General features: G+C 44.2%; 1 protein-coding gene across 1 annotated transcript; it reads right to left on the reverse strand.

Moving 5' to 3' along the window:
* Positions 1-184: 184 nt before the first annotated feature.
* Positions 185-22833, reverse strand: SLC25A35 (solute carrier family 25 member 35). The gene is made up of 5 exons (XM_070954417.1): positions 22456-22833; positions 15691-15756; positions 8108-8260; positions 4373-4507; positions 185-361 (listed from the first exon to the last, which is right to left on the reverse strand). The coding sequence occupies exons 1-5, from the start codon at positions 22828-22830 to the stop codon at positions 185-187; spliced, it is 906 nt and encodes a 301-aa protein (XP_070810518.1). The 5' UTR covers positions 22831-22833.
* Between the last annotated feature and the right edge of the window lie 1161 nt (positions 22834-23994).

A 23994-nucleotide genomic window follows, 5' to 3' on the forward strand; every position in this document is an offset into this window, starting at 1 on the left:
CAAAGCAACGAGGAATGGGCCGCCAATATCTTTCTCTGCCCAGTAAGAAATCGATGCCGCCTGCTGGCATCGAATCTCTTGAGTCTAGCTTGACTGACAGCGAGGTCCGGGCTGCCCCTGCCCTGAGGTATGTCGTGACGTGCAAATTGGGGCTTGGGCATTCCCCCCCCCCTTACGAGCGGCTTCACTTCTGCAGCCAGCGGAAGTTAACTTGGCGGATCTGATCCCAGAAGAGAAGGCTGAGGATGGTGTGCGGCCCGATGCGGAAGTATGAAGCCCCCACTCCTTTGAAGGCTCCCCAAAAGCCCTCCATGCGGATGGTTTTAGCCAGGCAGTCTAAAAGTCCTTTGTACATCATGCCCTGCGGTATAAAGAAAAGGAAACCATGAAGAGATCAAGCTCACCGACGAATTAAAAGGTAAAGGCTCCCCTCGCACATATGTGCTAGTCGTTCCCAACTCTAAGGGGCGGGGTTCATCTCCGTTTCAAAGCCGAAGAAACCAGCGCTGTCCGAAGACGTCTCCGTGGTCATGTGGCCGGCATGACTACACGTCAAAGGCGCACGGAACACTGTTATCTTCCCACCAAAGGGAAGTTTTCTACTTGCATTTTTTTTTACGTGCTTTCGAACTGCTAGGTTGGCAGAAGCTGGGACAAATCACGGAAGCTCACCCCGTGATGCGGTACTAGGGATTCGAACTGCTGAACTGCCGACCTTTCGATCAACAAGCTCAGCGTCTTAATCACTGAGCCACCACATCCCAGTGAATTAAGAGCACCCCAATTTTCTCGAGTTACCCCTCATTTTCAATGTCCCATTCTCCCAGCCTTAGGTTTTGGAAATCTTGCTTCCTTGTTTTTTTTTTTTTTTTTTTAAATGAACAAATCCATCAGCAGGTTTTTGCAAAAAGATGAGGAGATGAATTCAAGACAGGCACTCCTCGAATTACAACGGTTCATTTAGCGACGTGTTTTGGCAGCGCAGGTAGAGTTTGGAAGATTTAAAACTTTTAAAAAAGGAGGGATCGAGAAAGGGTTGACAGCGAATCTGTGTCTGAAAAAAGGTTAAAATCATGTCAACTGGACCAGAGTTTATTTTTCTGAAGGGTCTGGTTACTCAGCCAAGTAACTTCATCAGTTGAATTTTTTTAAAAAAAATGGGGAGAAACCCCTGCAGTTGGTGTGAGTTGGTACATTCCATTCTGGCCCGGTGATGAAATGCTACCTGTTTGGACCAGTTCACCCGAACTGGTAGTAATAAAAGCTACCGGTTCGAGAGAAACGGTAATAAAAAATGCTAAAATAAATAAGTAAATAAATTTTTAAAAAATTTATTTTGACTGATGAAGTTATTTGGATGAGTAACGAAACGTCTCCAATTAACAAACTTTGGTCTAGTTTTGCCATGATTTCAACCTTTTTAAGGTACTTTTGGCCTGGATGATTGAATTTTCATTGACGTACAGCGAAGCTGTGGAGTTAAGCAACTTGTCTAAGGCAGGGGTCTCCAACGTTAAGACTTGTGGACTTCAACTCCCAGAATTCTTCAGCCAGCTGCCTGAGGAATTCTGGGAGTTGAAATCCACAAGTCTTTTTTTAAAAAATTTTTTTATTAATCATTTAAAATTAAAAACATCGGACATAGATATGACATCACTGGTTCTAAATATCTTTCAACACTTCAAACTAATACAAATTATGTTAAAGTTAATATTATAATATAATTCTTTAACCTTATACGTTATTTATACATAACATCATACTATCTATATCATATTTCTACACAATTATACATACTAGTCTATTAATCTAGACCTGTACCTATTTATGCAATTTACATACATATTTATCTGTCATAATGTATATATTTCTCATCCAATACTACACCCTTGTCTCGACTATCCTCCTTTTGTCTAGCCATTCGTAAAAAATTTTCCAGATTATATATAATACTGTGTTTCATATTTATTCTTGAGCTCCAAGATAAGTCTCTCCATTTCTGCACAGTCAAGAATTTTTAGTAATATTTCCTAAAAAGAGAAAGATACCCCAACTGAAGAGGAAATATTAACACCACAAGTCTTAATGTTGCCAACGTTGGAGACTCCTGGTCTAAGCAACCCCTGAAACTAAGGGGGTGAATGACTCAGGTGGAAGTCAGGAGTTGGGTGTCTGATTTAATGAACCCGAACTCCAGGCAATTTACAGGCAGTCCTCAATTTACGACCATAATCGAGCCCAAATTGTGGGTTGCTAAGCGAGACCGTTGTTAAGTGAGCTTTGCCCCATTTTACGACTTTTCTTACTGCACTTGTTAAGTGACTCACCGCAGTTGTTAAGTGGGCAGCCTGGTTCTTAAGTGAATCTGGCTTCTCCGTTAATTCTGCTTGTCGCAAACGTGACCTTAGGACAAGGGCAACCGTCGTCAATATGAGCCAGTGTCTGAATTTTGATCACGTGACTTTGGAGATATGCTGCAGCGGTCGTACGTATGAAAAAATGGGCCATAAGGCACTTTTTTCTCCCCAGTGCTGTTGTACTTCAAACGGTCACTAAATGAATGGTGGTCTCAAAGGTGCTTTGAGGTGGACTTTCTGGTTTTCCTTTGAAGACGTTTGGCTTCTCATCTAAGAAGCTTCTTCAGTTCTATAATCTTCAGAACTGAAGAAGCTTCTTATTGTGTTTCCCCGAAAATATGACCTACTCTGAAAGTCCTAGCTTGATTTTTACACGTGTGCCCAATATAACATAAATTATTTCAACTTCTACCCTCAAAATGACGCTATAAAGCACTGCACACCAGAACAATTAGACACAAGGAGTTTTTTTCCCGAATGCCATCACTCTACTAAACAAATAATTCCCTCAACACTGTCAAATAATTTACTAAGACTGTATTACTATTCTTCTTCTTTTCCTTACTAGTATCTATCTCTCCACTTATTACTATAACCATGTTTCTTGTATCTTTCAATTTGTATTGTTTTTATTTGTTTCCTAGTATGATTTGATAGCTTATTAGTAACCCTGACCATCCCTAAGTGTTGTATTTTTTGATTCTTGATGAATGTATCTAATTCTCCTTATAAAAAAAGAAATTTAAATTTTGTATGTGATGTTTTTATTCTTGGCTGTTCACCGCCCTGAGTCCAGTAGGAGAAGGGCGGTATAAAAATCTAATAAAAATAAAATAAATAAAATAAATAAATTATGTACACTGAGAGCATACACACCTAAGACAAATTCCTTGTGTGTCCAATCACAGTTGGCCAATAAAGAATTCTATTCTATTCTATTCTATTCTATTCTATTCTATTCTATTCTATTCTATTCTATTCTATTCTATTCTATTCTATTCTATTCTATTCTATACAAATAATTTCCTCAACACTGTCAAATTAGTTACTAAGTCTGCATTACTATTAATCTTCTCATCGTTCCTATCACCCATCTCCTCCCAATTATGACTGTATGACTGTAACTGTGCTGCTGGTATCCTTAAGATTTATATTGACTGTTTCCCTATGACTATCGTTAAGTGTTGTACCTTATGATTCTTGACGAATGTATCTTTTCTTTTATGTACTCCGAGAGCATATGCACCAAGACAAATTCTTGTGTGTCCAATCACACTTGGCCAATAAAGAATTCTGTTCCGTTCCGTTCCGTTCCGTTCCGTTCCATTCCATTCCATTCCATTCCATTCCATTCCATTCCATTCCATTCTATTCTATTCCCTATCCCCCCCCAAAATAAGTCCTAATTAAGACCCCACCCATTCCAGGGTGCACAGATAAAAATTAAGCTAGGGTGGGAATGGAGAGTTGGAGCTGCCCTACTACTTACCTTAGGACAGTTGCAGCCAGGCCTCACACACCCCGACACCTGCCATGTGGGCCCATTTCTTCTGCAGCCGGCAAGGCTTTGCTGATCTGGAGCTCTGTTATCGGCTACAGAGACCTTCAGGAAAACCTTGCCGGCTGCAGAAAAAGTTCCCGAAGGCCTCTGACAGTGAAAAGGAGGCCAGGGGCAACGTACAAGTGAGGTGAATCAGTGGACGACATCCCCCACTCCCTCCAAAAATAAGACCTGGTGCTTTTGGTGGGGGAAAAAAAATACAAGACAGGGTGTTATTTTCGGGGAAACACAGGTAGCTGAGAAGCGAAACGTCTTCAAGGAAAAACAAAGGAAGTCCAGTTGCCTCTTAAAAAAGCACCTTTGGGACAACCATGACGTGGAGGACTGAGAATCTCCACAGACATTTAAATGAATAAGTTGAGGACTGTTCTGTGTTGCCATCTTTTCCTTTCGTCCACCTAACCACAAGGGTTCCGGCTTCCTCCACATCCTCTCCTTTCTTCCTATTTCCTACCTGGCCATCGGGTCCAACCGGTTGGTTGTAAAGGCGGGTGCTGGCCACATCAAAAGGTGTCATGGCGATGGCCACAACGAAGCTGCTCGTCATCCCGGCCGACAAGGCAATCAGCCAGCTGTCTTTGGGGAAGATCTGGAGGAAGAGGAGAGAACAAAAGGCTAGAAGCCACCTGTCAGGGTTCTGAAGGATGTCCTAATTAAATGAGCTTCGAGCCAAGCTTCAAAAGTAATCCAGTTATTTATTAGGAGCTTCATGTCACCACGTTCCAAGTGAAGCCAACTCTGACCCCACATAATTTACGGCTGACACCTGACTCTGTTTCCCTCCCTCGCCCCAGGGTGTGTCATCAGTCACATTCGCCAAGGGTTGTAGAGATCACTCCCCTCTAGCTGCTGTGGGTAACCCTGGGAGACAGCCTTGAGAGAGATATGTCTAGAATGTGCTTCTGTTTTTGGCTGCTGTGGTGCTTCGCCGTTTTCCCATTCCCCTTGCATATGGCAACTCGAGAGCAGGCCAGGGATGCTTTGTGAGTTGACACCAACGAAGTTACGGCCAGCTTGGGTGGAGATCAACAACCTGGATCCAATCAGAGGATCAATCCGCATAAGAAATGCAGGTGGGGTTTTTATTTGTATGAAAATGTAATTCTCCACAGTTTGGGATGTGAAAAGAATGGGAGGGGCACTCTCCCCCTGAAGAAACAGAACGAGGTGGGACATAGAAGCATAAACAACCAATGGGACAAAAAGACACCATTGACCATCGAGTCTGCCCTGAGTTTTTTGTTTTTGTTTTCTTTTTAATGTATTCATTTCTTATTTTTTCATTATTACTTTTTTTCTGTTTCATTATTATTATTTTTGTATTTTTGTTGGATGATAGACATGTGTTTATACCAGGCGTGTTTAAACTCTGTTACTGATGACCAACTGCACTATCTTTGCTGGAAGTCGGTTCCATGATTTCACTACCCTTTTTGTGAAGTAAAAGGGCCCATGCAAAATCACCATTAAGTGAAGCAAAAAACATTCCAGCATTCTGTTCCCACTAGGGAATATGACATATTTACTCATGCTGTACCAAATAAACCATAACTCTTCCATAAACCTACCATGGCTAGCTTCATACCCCACAAGAAAAGAACATTATGCCTTAGGACTGAGGTTATTAAACCTATTTCTATTCCTATTCTGTTCTGTTCTATTCTGTTCTATTCCGTTCCATTTTCTATTCCACTCCACTCCATTCCATTCTATACCTATTCCATTTTCTATTCCATCCCATCCCACTCTACTCCACTGAATTCCATTCCATTCCATTTTCTATTCCATCCCATTCCATCCCATCCCATCCCATCCCATCCCACTCCACTCCACTGCATTCCATTCCTTCTATTCTATTCTATTCTATTCTATTCTATTCTATTCTATTCTATTCTATTCTATTCTATTCCATTTTCTATCCCATCCCATCCCATCCCATCCCATCCCATCCCATCCCATCCCATCCCATCCCACTCCACTGCATTCCATTCCATATTTTCTATTCTATTCTATTCTATTCTATTCTGTTCTGTTCTGTTCTGTTCTGTTCTGTTCTGTTCTATTCTATTCTATTCTAATTATATTCCATTCCGCTCCACTCCACTGCATTCCATTCCATTCTATCTATTCTACTCTACTCTACTCTATTCATCCAATCCCATCCCATTCTCTATTTTATGCTATTCTATATTCTCTGCTCCATTCTGCCTACAAATCCGCAGTTTGGACTAAAGCCCTGTTGCCATTTTGTCTCTTCTGCCATGACCAGCCTGAATTTAAACTTGTAGCTCTCCTTGGAATAAAGAGTAAGTTGATGCCATGCATGCATGCATGCGGGGAAAAAAAATTAACTACAAATCCATCTTCTTAAACTCCGGTGCTGTATTAATAGCCATTGGATTAGAAACACATTTAATACTCAAGAGTTGGAAAGAATAAGGAGGAAGTGACCATAAATTTGGCAAGAAAACAAGAGTATATTGGGATATTGCTCCCACAATTTTATGTATTTTATTTTAGTTTTATCCTGCCTTTATTATTTTTTTTATAAATAAACTTGAGGCAATGAACATACCTAATACTGCTTCCCGGTGGTGGGATTCAAATAATTTAACAACCGGTTTTCTGCTCTAATGACCGGCTGGGTGGGCATGGCCATGGTGGGCGTGGCCAGGCAGCACTCTGCTCCCTGCACCCCCCCACAAATAAAAACAAGTTGCCAGGGGGGGGAAGTTGCACCCCCCGCTCTGTTTTGGGCCTAGTAGGCCTCCCGAGAGCAAAAACGGGCCGCAGGGGTCACACTGCACCCCGCTGCACCTCGTTTTAGGCCTAGTAGGCCTTTCTGCATTTACCTGAGAGCCAAAATGGGGCACAAGGGGACTTCTGGAAGGGGTGGGAGGGGAGGGGAGGAGCCAGCCAGCAATTTAACAATTGGTTTGGCCCAAGTGCTACGAACCGGTTGAATCCCACCACTGCTCCTTCCTCCTCCTATTTTCCCTAATACAACAATTCAGTGAGATGAGCGGTGTTAAGAGAGAGAATGACTGGCTCAAAGTCATTCAGCTGTCTTTCGTCCCTAAAGTGGAACTAGGACTCAGTCTCCTGGTGATTGGCCCAAGGTCACCCAGTCGGCTTTCATTCCTAAGGCCGAACTAGAACTCACCGTATCCTGGTGATTGGCCCGAAGCCAGCTGACTTTCGTGCCTAAAGCGGAACTAGAACTCACGGTCTCCAGCTTTGTGCCTTGACGACTAGACCAAGATCAAATGCATATCCCAATTTTACTTCTCCCTTGGATCACAGATTTATGTCTAAGGTTTACAGAGTTGGAAGAGACCTTGTAGGTTATCTAATCCAACCCTACACCATTTCTGACAGATGGCAGCCCACTCTCTTCTTGAAAGCTTCCAGTGATGAAGCTCCCACAACTTCCGACAGCAAGCTGTTCCATGGGTTGATTGCGCTCACCGTCAGAAAATTTCTCCTCATTTCCAGATTGAATCTCTCCTTGTTTAGTTTCCATCCATTATTCCTTGTCTGGTCCTCAGGTGCTTTGGAAAATAACTTGACCCCTTCCTCTCTGTGGCAGCCCCTCAGATATTGGGAACACTGCTATCATGTCTCCCCTGGTCCTTTTCTTCACTAGACTAGCCATGCCCAGTTCCTGCAAGCATTCTTCATATGTTTTAGCCTCCAGTCCCCTAATCATCTTCGTTGCTCTTCTCTGCACTCTTTCTAGAAGTTTCAACATTTTTTTTTATAGTGTTGTGACCATAACTGGATGCAGTATTCCAAGTGTGGTCTTACTAAGGCTTTATAGAGTGGTATTTGTAATTCACTTTATCTTGATTGTATCCCTCTGTTAATGCAATTTAGGATCGTATTGGCTTTTTTGGCTGCCGCCGCACACTGCTAGCTCATATTTAACTGGTTGTCCACCAAGACTCTAAGATCCCTCTCTCAGTCACTGCTATTAAGCCTGGCTTCACCCAGTCTGTATGTGTACTTTTGGTTTTTCTTGCCTAAGTGTAAGACTTTACTGTTCTCTACATTGAATTTCATTTTGTTAGATATCATCACAACCTATCAGATAGGATCAGACAGATTCTAGACCCATCATCGCAAATGAAGTTTTTTTCTATTGTAACTCCTGTAGCTTTTTCAAAACAAGCAAAGGAAACCATCGTACCTCGAGGTTGTTGAAGAACTGTTTGGAAAAGGAGAAGGTACATAGCTGCGTGGATGAACCGACCATGACTCGGGGCACGGAAGAAATGGCTCCACGCCACAGCCCTAACACACCGTGTTCTTTGTGGATCCCACATAACGCGTGGAACATTCCCTAGGCAGACAACAGAAAAGGACTATTAACGTTTAGGAGCATCCATGTCTATAGTCATCATCTCGTTCAACCGATTGGAAGTCGTCCACTGAAATATTTGGACCGCTTGAAGTCAGGTGCGAACGGGATTTGAACTCTTCTTGACTTGACAAGACCACCCTGCAGATGTCATGGAAGAAATCACTTTGTCTCCAAGACAGAGAACACTAAACACAGAATAATGGAGTTGTAAGGGACCTTGGAGATCTTCTAGTCCAACCCTCTGCTCAACCAGAAGACCCTATCCCATTTCAAAGAAATGTCTATCCAAACTCTTCTTAAAAACCTACAGCAATGGTGCACCCACAACTTTCAGAGGCAAGCCATTTTGCTGATTGACAGTTCTCATTGTCAGGAAATTTCTCCTTAGTTCTAGATTGGATCTCTCTTTCATGATCTTCCAACCCATTGCTTCTTGTCTTGCCCTCAGGTGCTTCGGAGAATAAATAAAGAAAGAAAGAAAGAATAAAGAAACACAAACATCTTCTAAAATCTAATCCCAGTCCTATTTCTGCAAACAAGTCAGTTTCATTGCTATTCATTCCTGGCTAAACTCTACCTCAAAAATTCTACCTAGTTCACGAAAATTATATATATAGGCCCCTTTATGTGTATAAAAATCTTGGTACGTAAAAATCTTAGTTTACGTAGGAAGAACCTGGCTAAAGAGAAATACACATAAAGGCCTACGAAAAGAAAAGAAAACAAATACTGTACCTTTACAGGAGGGATACATGGGATGAGGGTGTGGCTAACTGATGAGGACTAATAAGTCCGAAATAGATCTATCTTAGTCTCCTTAGTCTACCAATGGGCAGTAGAGTGCTTGCTGGCTGCCAGAAAAAAAAGCCTAGAAACTAGTGGATTGTGTTTTCGCTGAACTAGGGCTGTATAAAAATCTTGGTTTACGTAGGAAGAACCTGGCTAAAAAGAAACATCCCATGTTTCTCTTTAGCATTTAGGCTTATATACTGCTTCACAGTGCTTTACAGTCCTCTCTAAGTGGTTTTACAGAGTCAGTCTATTGCCCCCAACAATTTGGGTCCTCATTTTACCCACCTCGGAAGAATGGAAGGCTGAATCAACCTTGAGCCGGTCAGGATCAAACTCCTGACAGTGGGCAGAATTAGCAATAGTGCTTAGACTTATATACCACTTCACAGTGCTTGACAGCCTTCTCAAAGCCGTTTAGTCAGGATATTTGCCCCCAACAATTTAGGTCCTCATTTTACCGACCTTGGAAGGATGGAAGGCTGAGGCAACCTTGAGCCTGGCAAGATTTGAACTGCCAAATTGCAGTCAGCTGGCAGTCAGCAGAAGTAGCCTGCAGTACTGCACTCTAACCACTGCACCACCGTGGCTCAATGGGGAAGCCAAATTCACTCGGTAAACGTGTTACTAAATTAACAACTGAAGAGATTCACTTAACCAATGTGCAAGGAAGGTCATAAAACGGGGCAAAAAAATTCACTTCGCAAATGTTTCGCTTAGCAACAGAAATTTCAGGCTCAATTGTGGTCATAATTTGAAGATTACCCGAATTTGCAAAGGTGCAAAATAGGGACTTGGCCGGGGTGGAAGGCCCAACTTCCGTCCCAGGAGAGAACATTATACACAAATCTTTTTCCCCGAGTAAATCTGCTGTATTTCTTACACCAACCCAGCAACCGGAGATTTCCAGTGTTGAGTTTTGAGAGCAGAGTATTAGTAAGAGATTAGAAGCTGTACATTTTTAAAGATCTGGGAAGCTATTTAGTCCATCTACCTCCCTATTCGTTAGGGCAGACTGGCAGTTTTCCAAGCTCCGGGGCAGGAATAATCAGGGATTGGCCAGAGATGCTGCAGAATCTTCAGACTTAACCTGGTTTGCCTCGGAAATGGTCCCAAATCAGGCTGACGCAGCATGCTTTCTGGCGGAGATTTTTTTTTAAATGGCCATCTCATTTCCTCACTCTACTTCCAATCGAGCAAGGCAATGCAAGAATATTTCGAATAGATTGAAGAATAGTATTACCTAGGACAGTGATGGTGAATCTTTTCGGCACCCAAGTGCCCAAATCGGAACACGCGTGCATATGCACGAATGTGCACATACCAGAGCGCTGGAAACCCGAATACCAGCTCGACGGCGCACGCATGCCTGCTTTTTGGGCGTTTTTTGGGCCGTTTTCAGGTTGTTTTTTGGGCCGTTTTTAGGCCAGTTTTTGGGCAGAGCCCTCTCTGTGGGCATGCGCGCCATCGACAGCTGCTCTTCTGGTTTCCAGAGCGAACATGCGTGCCGGCCAGCTGCTCTTCGTGGATGCCAGAACGCCAGAAAACAGCCAGTTTTTTGGCCGGTTTTTGGCACTCTGGCACCGATAAAGACCATCTGGCCAGCGCTCATGTGTGCCAGAAACTAGCTGGCAACAGCACGCGTGCCCACAGAGAGAGCTCTGCTTGCCACCTCTGGCACGCGTGCCACAGGTTCGCCATCACGGATCTAGGATGATTGCTTACTACTTCCTGAGCAGAGATTTAAGCAACGGATAACCCGGAGGAATATTAAGTTTGCCCAAGACTTTAATTGAGCTGGCACAGTTTTTGTTTTTATTTATTATTTATGTATCTCTCGCCTTTATTACAAATAACTCAAGGTGGCGAACATATCCAACGCACCTTCCCTCCTCCTACTTCCTGCTCAACAACAACCCTGTGAGGTGGGTCAGGCTGATTGGCCTAAAATAGAACAGCTGGCTTTCGTAGCTGAGGCAGAATTAGAACTCACTGTCTCCAGCTTTCTAGCCTATTTCCTGAGCCCAGAGGTGGGGAAACTATGGCCCCTTTATGACTTGTGGACTTCAACTCCCAGAATTCCTGAGGGAACTACGGCCCCTTTATGACTTGTGGACTTCAACTCCCAGAATTCCCGAGGGAACTATCATCCCTTTATGACTTGTGGACTTCAACTCCCAGAATTCCCGAGGGAACTACTGCCCCTTTATGACTTGTGGACTTTAACTCCCAGAATTCCCGAGGGAACTACGGCCCCTTTATGACTTGTGGACTTCAACTCCCAGAATTCCCGAGGGAACTACGGCCCCTTTATGACTTGTGGATTTCAACTCCCAGAATTCCTGAGGGAACTATCATCCCTTTATGACTTGTGGACTTCAACTCCCAGAATTCCCGAGGGAACTACTGCCCCTTTATGACTTGTGGACTTCAACTCCCAGAATTCCCGAGGGAACTACGGCCCCTTTATGACTTGTGGACTTCAACTCCCAGAATTCCCGAGGGAACTACGGCCCCTTTATGACTTGTGGACTTTAACTCCCAGAATTCCCGAGGGAACTACGGCCCCTTTATGACTTGTGGACTTTAACTCCCAGAATTCCCGAGGGAACTACGGCCCCTTTATGACTTGTGGACTTCAACTCCCAGAATTCCTGAGGGAACTACGGCCCCTTTATGACTTGTGGACTTCAACTCCCAGAATTCCTGAGGGAACTACGGCCCCTTTATGACTTGTGGACTTCAACTCCCAGAATTCCTGAGGGAACTACGGCCCCTTTATGACTTGTGGACTTCAACTCCCAGAATTCCTGAGGGAACTACGGCCCCTTTTATGACTTGTGGACTTCAACTCCCAGAATTCCTGAGGGAACTACAGCCCCTTTATGACTTGTGGACTTCAACTCCCAGAATTCCTGAGGGAACTATGACCCCATTGTGACTTGTGGACTTCAACTCCCAGAATTCTTGAGTCAGCATAGCTAGCTCAGGAATTCTGGGAGTTGAAGTCCACAAATCATACAAGGGGCCATAGTTCCCCACCTGGGCATAGACCAAACTGAACTGTTTAATCACTAGACCAAATTTAGATATTTTTTTAAAAGGGGAGGGTGTAGTTTGTAGACAATGCTTTTATTGCTCTTTCATAGACCCAAACAAAAGTGAACAACTGGCCAGGATATCTACAGTAGTTACAAATAGTCCTTGACTTACAACAGCTCATTTAGTGACTGTTCAAAGTTACAACGGCACTGAAAATAAGTGACTTACGGCCGTTTTTCACAGACACAAACTTTGTGGCATCCCCATGATCACGCAATCAAAATTCAGATGCTGGGCAACTGGTTCATACTTACCGTCGCAGCGTCCCAGGGTTGCAACCTTCTGACAAGCAAAGTCAGATTCGCTTAACAACCACATTACTAACTTATCAACGGCGGTGATTCACTTAACAACGATGGCAAGACATGTAAAATGGGGGGAAACTCACTTAACAAATTCTCACGTAGCAACATCAATTTTTGGGCTCAGTTGTGGTCGTAAGACGAGGACTACCTATGTTTTCTTTCTCTACAGATAGACCTCGACTTACAGCCATTTATTTAGTTAAAACCACCCTGAAAAAAGTCACTTATGACCGTTTTACACACCGCAGCATCCCTCCCGTCACGTGATCAAAATCCCGGATGCTTGGCAACCGGTTCATAGTTATGACGGTGGCAGTGTTCATAGGGTCATCTGATCACCTTTTGCGACCTGCTGACAAGCAAAGCCAATGGGGGGAAACCAGCTTCACTTCACAACTGTGTTACTCACTTAACAACCGCGGTGATTCGCTTAACAGTTTTGGCAAGAAAGGTCGTAAAAGGGGACAAAACTCACTTAACCACCATCTCGCTTAGCAACAGATATTTTTGGGCTGTGTGTCTGTGGGTTGTAAGTCAAGGAGTATCTGTATAATAAAATGATTAATCTTTAAGGAGCCATAGATTGCATGTTGTTGTTCTTTGGGTATGCAACTTGGGAGTGCAAACGATGAGATTTTAACAGATTAACAGAGTTGGAAGGGACCTTATAGGTCATCTAGTCTAACCCCCTTCTCAAGGAGGAGACCCTATACTTGTGATGGCGAACCTATGGCACACGTGCCACCTGTGGCATGCGGAACCATATCTGTGGGCACGCGAGCATTGCCCTAGCTCAGCTCCAGCGCCGGCCAGCTGATTTTGGGGCCTTCCCAAGGAAAATCCCCTGGACTTACCCTGGAAGTCGGGAAATGGGCCGTTTCCGGCTTCCAGAGGGCTTCCGGGGGAGGGATGGGGGAGGCCATTTTCGCCTTCCCCAGGCTCCAAGAAAGCCCCTGGAGCCTGGGGAGGGCGAAAAAAAACGGGCCTACTAGGCCCACCGGTAATCTTTTTGCCGTCGCGTGCCAAAAGTGTGTGTGGGGGGGCACTGAATTATGGGTGTGGACACACATGGTCGCGATGCCCCCCACTGCCCCCGCTTTTGGCACGCGACGGCAAAAAGGTTAGCCATCACTGCCCTATACCCTTTCTGACAGGGAAAATAAATAACATCCTTGCCTTGTATTTTCTGAAATCTAGCTATCCTACTGGATCTTGAGGTCATACCACCAATGAATATGCTAAGAATACTTCCTGGAAACCATGCCTACAGAACCGAGTTCTAGGTAACATGACAGCTATAGAAATAATAATGGTTGATGGTGATTTCCATCGCTTGGGAGGCTGCCTCTTCAGCACATGGAAACAGAGGTGGGCCAGATGTTCTTAAAGAGAGCTGGGCGTGCCGGAACAAGCTCCTCCACCAATAATCAAAATTGGGAAAAGATACTATAATTTAGTGGCAGAACAAATCAATAAGTTCAGCCTCTAGCATCTTTGGATAATACTGGGATGCAGGCCAGTGCAGAACTGTGTTCGGTTCTGGATCAGTGATGCAGGAAGGACTATTTCATGGTGAGGTACTTTTCCGTCGTTCCAATTTTGAAAAGGTCTATAGAGCTGTTCCATTGATTAACTGGTCTCACTGTCAAGAAATATCTCCTTAGTTCTAGGTTTGAGCCAGTGGTGAAATCTACATTTTTTTACTACCAGTTCTGTGGGCATGGCCTGGTGGGCGTGGTGTGGCTTGGTGGGATTGGCAGGAGAAGGATATTGCAAAATCTCCATTCCCACCCCACTCTGGGGCCAGCCAGAGGTGGTATTTGCCAGTTCTCCGAACTACTCAAAATTTCCGCTACCGGTTCTCCGAAGTACTCAAAATTTTTGCTACCGGTTCTCCGAACTACTCAAAATTTCTGCTACCGGTTCTCCGAACTATTCAAAATTTCCGCTACCGGTTCTCCGAACTATTCAAAATTTCCGCTACCGGATCTCCGAACTACTCAAAATTTCTGCTACCGGTTCTCCAGAATCTGTCATAACCTGCTGGATTTCACCCCTGGTTTGATCTCTCCTTAATGATCTTTCACCCATTACTTCTTCTTTTTTTTTGTAATAAGTTTTTATTTTATTTTATAGTATATAAAAACTCCAACTTCAATTGAACAGCGTGTTGTCTGGGCACAACTCATTTTAGGAAATTAATATTCAAAAGGTTTACAGCAATATTCATCGCATTTATATCAAGATATATTAATACCAATAATAGTCATACTATTTGTTTACCAAGTGAACATATCTTCCTTGTATCACTGATCCTTTCATATATTTCCCTGCTTCCAGCTCCTGTTTTTGTCAGCTAGCCATTGATAAAATAAATCCCAAGTCAAAAAATATTCGGTTTCTTTCTTTTCCTTAATTGTAAGTGTTAGCTTTCCATTTCTGCACATTCGAATATTTTTCTAATCCCGTCTTCTTCTGTTGGGATCTTTTCACTTTTCCACTGTTGTACAAATACTAGTCTCGCTGCCATCAATACGTGTAAAATCAGATATACCAGGGATGAAATCCAGCAAGTTCTGACAGGTTCTGGAGAACCGGTAGTGGAAATTTTGACTAGTTCGGAGAACCAGCAAATACCACCTCTAGCTGGTCGCACAGTAGGGTAGGAAAGGAGATTTTGCAATATCCTTCCCCCAGGAGTGGGGAGGGAATGGGGATTTTGCAGTATCCTTCTCCTGGAGTGGGGAGGGAATGGAGATTTTGCAATATCCTTCCCCTGCCACGCCCACCAAGCCACACCACACCCATCAAGCCATGCCCACAGAACCAGTAGTAAAATAAAATTGGATTTCACCACTGAGATATACATTCCCTTCTTTCACCCATTACTTCTTGTCCTGCCCTCGTGAGCTTTGAAGAACAGGTCAGCCCCCACTTCTCTATGACAGTATGGGAAGACTGCCATCAAATCACCCTTAGTCCTTCTCTTCGTTACACTTGATTTAGAATCATGAGGACCAGCATCTTCATTTCTCTTTTTTTATATATAATGTTTTTTTTAAAAATAATTCCAGAGATCCCGTAAGAAAGGCTAAGAAAGTTGAAAATCCTGCAAGCTTGCTGACCGGTAATTTACGGTGAGATCCCGAGGAATCAAAAGCTCAGCAAATTACAACTTTCTCACTATTAAGCTACAGGGCAAGATCAGCTTACCTGGTGCTGATACTGGTGTCCTACAGCAATCTCAGACGCTGACTGCGCTTGGAGATGAGTCTTCACCTGGAGAGAGGATTGGAGAAAAGTCATTTTTTCCTAAGGAACAACGTGTCAGGGAGATGCATTCAAAAATAATGTTGATTTGGGTTTCTCCCACCAATGTGTTACCCTCTTCTGAAGCAGCGTTTTTGTTCTATTAATCAGAGCGGTGAAAGGCTCGTGTTCAAAACTGCTTGAATAAAATAATAGAATAGAATAGAATAGAATAGAATAGAATAGAATAGAATAGAATAGAATAGAGTAGAGTAGAGTAGAGTAGAGTAGAGTAGAGTAGAGTAGAGTAGAGTAGAGTAGAATAGAATAGAATAGAATAGAATAAGAACAGAGTAGAATAGAGTAGAGTAGAATAAGAATAGAATAGAATAAGAATAGAGTAGAATAAATAGAGTAGAGTAGAATAAGAATAGAATAGAATAGAATAGGATAGAGTAGAGTAGAGTAGAGTAGAGTAGAGTAGAGTAGAATAGAATAGAATAGAATAGGAGTAGAGTAGAGTAGAGTAGAATAGGAGTAGAGTAGAGTAGAGTAGAGTAGAATAGAATAGGAGTAGAGTAGAGTAGAGTAGAGTAGAGTAGAGTAGAGTAGAGTAGAGTAGAGTAGAATAGAATAGAATAGAATAGAATAGAATAGAATAGAATAGAATAGAATAGAATAGGAGTAGAGTAGAGTAGAATAGGAGTAGAGTAGAGTAGAGTAGAATAAGAATAGAATAGAATAGAATTCTTTATTGGCCAAGTGTGATTGGACACACAAGGAATTTGCATTCTCACACAGCCGGTGAAAACCAGCCCAGTAGCAAATCTGGCCCTCGTAAAAAAAAAAAGTACAGGGACAGGTGGACAAAGGAGCAACCAGGCAGCCCCATTTACCCAGCGGTTAGAAGGCAGCCCTGCAAAGCTAGCTCACTGCTCACTCCAGCGGTTCGATTCTGAGCGGCTCAAGGTTGACTCACCCTTCCAGCTTTCCGAGGTCAGTGAAAATGAGGACATCCACCCTCTCCCCGATTGTTGGGGGCAATAGGCTGACTCTGTAAACCGCTTAGGGAGGGCTCTTAGAGCACCGAGAAGCGGTATATAAGGCCGAGGGCTGTTGCTATAGCTATCGGGAAATATTTTGGGTGACTGCTGCTTTTTTCTTTTTTTAAAAAAAGCCCACATTGGATTTATTTGCAGAATTCATTCTTTATCCCTGGATTCTGAAAGGCAGAATTCCACTTGGCATGGCATCTCATTCCAGGCAGAAATGAGTTGGGGGGGGGGGCAATTTCTCTATTATTCTACTCTATCCCAGTAATTCTCAGCATTCTCTATTATTATATTCTATCCCAGTAATATTCAGTATTCTCTATTATTCTATCCTATCCCAGTAATTCTCAGTATTTTCTATTATTCTACTCTATCCCAGTAATTCTGAGTATTCTCTATTATTCTACTCTATCCCAGTAATTCTCAACATTCTCTATTATTCTATCCTATCCCAGTAATTCTCAGTATTTTCTATTATTCTATCCTATCCCAGTAATTCTCAGCATTCTCTATTATTCTACTCTATCCCAGTAATTCTCAGTATTCTCTATTATTATACTCTATCCCAGTAATTCTCAGCATTCTTTATTATTCTATTCTATCCCAGTAATTCTCAGCATTCTCTATTATTCTATCCTATCCCAGTAATTCTCAGTATTCTCTATTATTCTATCCTATCCCAGTAATTCTCAGCATTCTCTATTATTCTACTCTATCCCAGTAATTCTCAGCATTCTTTATTATTCTATTCTATCCCAGTAATTCTCAGCATTCTCTATTATTCTATCCTATCCCAGTAATTCTCAGCATTTTCTATTATTTTACTCTATCCCAGTAATTCTCAGTATTCTCTATTATTCTACTCTATCCCAGTAATTCTCAGTATTCTCTATTATTCTACTCTATCCCAGTAATTCTCAGAATTCTCTATTATTCTACTCTATCCCAGTAATTCTCAGCATTCTCTATTATTCTATCCTATCCCAGTAATTCTCAGTATTTTCTATTATTCTATCCTATCCCAGTAATTCTCAGCATTCTCTATTATTCTACTCTATCCCAGTAATTCTCAGTATTCTCTATTATTCTACTCTATCCCAGTAATTCTCAGCATTCTCTATTATTCTATCCTATCCCAGTAATTCTCAGCATTCTCTATTATTCTACTCTATCCCAGTAATTCTCAGTATTCTCAGCATTCTCTATTATTCTATCCTATCCCAGTAATTCTCAGTATTCTCAGCATTCTCTATTATTCTATCCTATCCCAGTAATTCTCAGCATTCTCTATTATTCTATCCTATCCCAGTAATTCTCAGCATTCTCTATTATTATACTCTATCCCAGTAATTCTCAGCATTCTCTATTATTCTACTCTATCCCAGTAATTCTCAACATTCTCTATTATTCTATCCTATCCCAGTAATTCTCAGTATTTTCTATTATTCTATCCTATCCCAGTAATTCTCAGCATTCTCTATTATTCTACTCTATCCCAGTAATTCTCAGTATTCTCTATTATTATACTCTATCCCAGTAATTCTCAGCATTCTTTATTATTCTATTCTATCCCAGTAATTCTCAGCATTCTCTATTATTCTATCCTATCCCAGTAATTCTCAGTATTCTCTATTATTCTATCCTATCCCAGTAATTCTCAGCATTCTCTATTATTCTACTCTATCCCAGTAATTCTCAGCATTCTTTATTATTCTATTCTATCCCAGTAATTCTCAGCATTCTCTATTATTCTATCCTATCCCAGTAATTCTCAGCATTTTCTATTATTTTACTCTATCCCAGTAATTCTCAGTATTCTCTATTATTCTACTCTATCCCAGTAATTCTCAGTATTCTCTATTATTCTACTCTATCCCAGTAATTCTCAGAATTCTCTATTATTCTACTCTATCCCAGTAATTCTCAGCATTCTCTATTATTCTATCCTATCCCAGTAATTCTCAGTATTTTCTATTATTCTATCCTATCCCAGTAATTCTCAGCATTCTCTATTATTCTACTCTATCCCAGTAATTCTCAGTATTCTCTATTATTCTACTCTATCCCAGTAATTCTCAGCATTCTCTATTATTCTATCCTATCCCAGTAATTCTCAGCATTCTCTATTATTCTACTCTATCCCAGTAATTCTCAGTATTCTCAGCATTCTCTATTATTCTATCCTATCCCAGTAATTCTCAGTATTCTCAGCATTCTCTATTATTCTATCCTATCCCAGTAATTCTCAGCATTCTCTATTATTCTATCCTATCCCAGTAATTCTCAGCATTCTCTATTATTATACTCTATCCCAGTAATTCTCAGCATTCTCTATTATTCTACTCTATCCCAGTAATTCTCAGCATTCTCTATTATTCTATTCTATCCCAGTAATTCTCAGTATTTTCTATTATTCTACTCTATCCCAGTAATTCTCAGCATTCTCTATTATTCTATTCTATCCCAGTAATTCTCAGCATTCTCTATTATTCTACTCTATCCCAGTAATTCTCAGCATTCACTATTATTCTATTCTATCCCAGTAATTCTCAGCATTCTCTATTATTCTACTCTATCCCAGTAATTCTCAGCATTCTCTATTATTCTATTCTATCCCAGTAATTCTCAGTATTTTCTATTATTCTACTCTATCCCAGTAATTCTCAGCATTCTCTATTATTCTATTCTATCCCAGTAATTCTCAGCATTCTCTATTATTCTACTCTATCCCAGTAATTCTCAGCATTCACTATTATTCTATCCTATCCCAGTAATTCTCAGCATTCCCTATTATTCTATTCTATCCCAGTAATTCTCAGTATTTTCTATTATTCTACTCTATCCTAGTAATTCTCAGCATTCTCTATTATTCTATTCTATCCCAGTAATTCTCAGTATTTTCTATTATTCTACTCTATCCCAGTAATTCTCAGCATTCTCTATTATTCTATTCTATCCCAGTAATTCTCAGCATTCTCTATTATTCTACTCTATCCCAGTAATTCTCAGCATTCACTATTATTCTATTTTCCTGTGCGCTGCTCCCACTATCCATGCATGGGTTAATCCTTCAGTGCTTGGCAAACAACTGAGTGAAAACAAAAGGCTTTTGTTCCCCTTTCCGGCTCCCAAGCCACGCCTCTGGTCCCATGATCCCCCAGTCTTCACTCAGTTGCTGGCAAACACTGTAGTGATTTTTGGAGCTCCACAGATTGCTAAGGTATTGTGTGTCTGTGGGGGTTTCTTCTCCATTCCTTTTAATTCTTTAAAGTTCTTGGCTTTCTCCTTTCCTTGAGCGTTAGGCTTTTACGTTATTTTTGAGTAGCTCCCCTTCGTGTTAATTTTTTTTTTTTTTTCACCTTTTCTATTCTTTGACTACTGTGTGGGGCGAATTTGAGCGGAGGAGGGGGAGTGGAGCAGAGCGATCACACGCTCGCTCGCCAGCACCCTAGCCTCATACAGCTCTCTCCTCTGAAGAAGCTCTTTGCTCATCGCCCCACGCCAGAGGCTTCAGCTGGCCGGCGGAGCCCCTAGCGCCGGCCGCCCACGCGGCAACCTTGAATACCGCCGGCGCGCGCATCAGCTGGCCGGCGGAGCCCCAAGCGCCGGCCGCCCACGCGGCAGCTTCAGTAGCGGCGGCGCGCTCGTCAGCTGGCCGGCGGAGCCCCAAGCGCCGGCCGCCCACGAGGCATCTTTGAAGAGCGCCGGCGCGCGCATCAGCTGGCCGGCGGAGCCGGAAGCGAGCCGCCCACGCGGCGAAGTCACCGAGGCCGCGTTTCAAGCCGACGCCGCAGGGCTGCATCGGGCGAGGGCGCGAGAACAAGCGCCGGAAGAAGGAGGCAGCCCCCCCTGCACTACAGAATAGCCCCTCGTTAAGGGGATTGCGCGGCGTTTGGTCGGACCCTCGGGCCGCCATTATAAGTCCGCTGCCAGGTCTGCCCTCGTGGTGAAGCGCACCACGTGGCAGCGCCATATTGGTGGACCTTCGGGCCGCCATTTTGGGCGAGACTCTCAGGCTTGTGCCTCCCTAACCCACCAGGGAGCCAGCCGCAGACCTGCACTCCCCCCCCCCCACAGCTGGAAGGGGCATCAAACCACCTCTACCACCACCGTCTGAAGAGGTTCGGGGGGGGCCTCGAGGCGCTCACTCAACGCCCACCCGTGAGCGACAGAACAAGGCTCCTACCTCACACAACCGACTCAGCCATGTCTCACTCCCCCCCATCGTCAGACATGGAGCTGGAACTAAGCCCCCCACGCACATGCGATAAAAGGGGGAAGAGGAAATCAAAAAAGAGGCATGCGAGCTCGGCCAGCAGGGCGGCCTCAGAAGGTTCCCTACCCTTCCAGGATAGGGACGCCCTGAGGAGGCACAACGCCCTAGAGCGACAGTGGGAGAGGGCGCACAAGACGGTTTCAGGAACCCCGTCCAGGGATCCTACACCTGGGGAGCCTACTCCCATCTCTCCAAGAGAGGCGGAACGGGGACTTACATCTGTGGCCGACATCACAATCACCCCCAGTACCCCTGAGGGGATTGGGCCCTCGCGCGCAACACCGCGCACCGAGACAGCTTCAAGGCCCGGACGGGAGACTCCTACCTCCCCCGCACCAAACCAGCACCGCCGGGCCAGGGAGGCAAGTGCCACACCCTCACGGGTAGACCCACAGGGTCAGGGCGGACTGGGCTTGGCACCCCCAGTGGACTTCCAGGCCATGTTCTCGGCGGCTCTGTCATCCTTCTTCACGGCATCAATGCAGCAGGCGGCGCAGGTTCCTGTACAAACCGCACCCAGCCAGGCGCGGCCGGTCCACCCTCAGCCCCATCCCCTCCCACAGCGAGGTCAGGACTCTTCATCAGAGGAATCAGACCAAGCGGAGGAGGGCCCAGAGGAGATGGAGCTATCGGAGGACGAAGGACTAGCACCGGACACTCCGGCCTTTACAGGCCTTTTCCGCCCAGCCCTGTTCAAGTCGCTCCTCCACAAGGCACGACTCACGACCAACCTTGGAGTGCCAGGAGATATCGCAGCGCCCTCCACGCCAACGGCGGGTCCGCACGACGCCCTCTTCAAATCCTCAAAGCCGCAGAAGGACTACATCCCTTGTCCACAGCTATTTACAGAGGTGATTCAGAACCCCTGGGTGCAGCCTGCATCCATGGCGACACCCAGCAACCTAGATAAAAAACTCTACTGCTCAGCCCCAGAGTTAGAGGACCTCCTGGTGCTCCCCTCAGTAGACCATCCGGTGGCAACCCTGTTTTCCAGCTCCCTGATCTCTACCAACCCTCTAGACTCGCTCAAGGCAGAGGAAAAGAGGATGGAATGGGCCTTCCGCAAGGCGCACCAGGCCGTTGGCTGGGCAATCAGATCCGCGACAGCCTCGTCCTTCTTCAACAGAGCCTCGCTTATTTGGCTTCGGCACCTGCAAGACAGGCTCCCTCCTGAGGACACTAGACTGCATCAGGATCTGAATAAGATAATAGCTGCCACCGAATACACCGCTGACAGCTCCCTGAATTCAGCCAAGTTCGAGTAATTCTCAGCATTCACTATTATTCTATTCTATCCCAGTAATTCTCAGCATTCTCTATTATTCTACTCTATCCCAGTAATTCTCAGCATTCTCTATTATTCTATCCTATCCCAGTAATGTTTCTGGGCTTAAGACCCACCAGATACAGGGGACTGCTCACAATGGCACTTGCGGCACCAGCCAATGCTCCTGCCAGGGTGGCCCGCAACGGGCTGAGCCGTCCGTCCCGGTTATGGATGTAGCCTTCCGATTCCGCCAACCCGTAGGTGCCCAAGCGGATGCCGTTAAAGCCAAACTGATAGAACAAGGCAGGCGAAAGTCCTCGCTGGAGAGCCGCCAGCCCGTCCACCCGTCCGATGGTGTAGAAGGCGTGGAAGACGTTACGGTAATGGCGGGTGTAGGTGCCAGGCGCCCGGAGTTCCCCCTGGAGCTGCATCCGCGTCTTCACCACTTCCAGGGGGTTGGTAAAGAGGCAGGCCCCACAGGCAGCCACCCCGCTGAGAATGAAGTCCATTACGGGTGTGGTGGTGGGGTGTTTGGTCAAGGGAGCTGCAAGAGAAAAGAGAGAAACCAGAGAGGTAGAGTATAACCCAGGAGAGGAAGCCCCAGAAAGGTGAAGGCCAAGTTGAAGGCCAGGTTATCTTCGAGACCACCTTCTGCCGCATAGCTCCCATCAACCGGTAAGATCCCACAGAGTTGGTCTCCTCCAGGTCCCGTCAGCTAAACAATGCCGGCTGGCAGGCCCACGGGGGAGGGCCTTCTCTGTGGCTGCCCCAGCTCTCTGGAACCAGTTACTTCCTGAGATCCGGACCATCTCCACCCTACTGGCCTTCCGAAAAGTGGTGAAGACCTGGCAGGCTTGGGGCCATTGATCTCGCTCTTGTGATCTGGCGAGATCCGGCCATGAATGGCGTGAATGAGTTTTTAATGTTTTTAATTTTTAAATGTTTTTTTATAATGATTTTTTGGAATGTATTGTGAGTCTTCGGAGAAGGGCGGCATATAAATTGAATTAATTAAATTAAATAATTAAATTAAATAATTAAATTAAATAATTAAATTAAATAATTAAATTAAATTAAATAATTAAATTAAATTAAATTAAATTACATTAAATTAAATAATTAAATTATGATCTAAGGAGGCACGGAAGGAGGACCTACCTACCCCAGGTTCTCGGTTAAGGCCAGGAGAAGCACTTCTGCGAAGGATGGAAAGTCCAAGAAGAAGGCAGGCAGAAGGTCAAGGGGAAGGAAGAAGAAAGGGCAACTAGAACAGAGGAGATCGCTCCATCTCCATCATCATCATCATCATCATCATCATCCAGAAGACCAGAAGAAGGATGAAGGTGAGGAAGAAAGCGGTGCTGTTACCATCAAGGTTCCCTGGGGTGGATCCCTTTCCCTCCCACCACCACCACCACCACCACCACGGGAGAGGAGGATGAGGAGGCAAAACCCAGGGATCCAAAGAAACCCAGGTTATGGCAAAAGCTGGCCAGAAGAAACCAAGGTTGGTGGTGGTGGAGAAGAAGAAGACCTCCTTCCGCAGCAAAGGAACCGGGGACAGTTAAAACCCTCAACGAAGGTTATGGAAGAAGCGCTCCCGGGGCAACGCAGGCTGGGAAATCCGGAGATCGGGGGATCTTGGAAGGAAAGATCCGGTGATCGCGGGGGAC

This window comes from Pituophis catenifer, unplaced genomic scaffold (genome assembly GCF_029215685.1).
Source record: "Pituophis catenifer annectens isolate HBS135680 unplaced genomic scaffold, rPitCat1.0.hap2 SCAF_15, whole genome shotgun sequence".
Classification (NCBI taxonomy): domain Eukaryota; kingdom Metazoa; phylum Chordata; class Lepidosauria; order Squamata; family Colubridae; genus Pituophis; species Pituophis catenifer.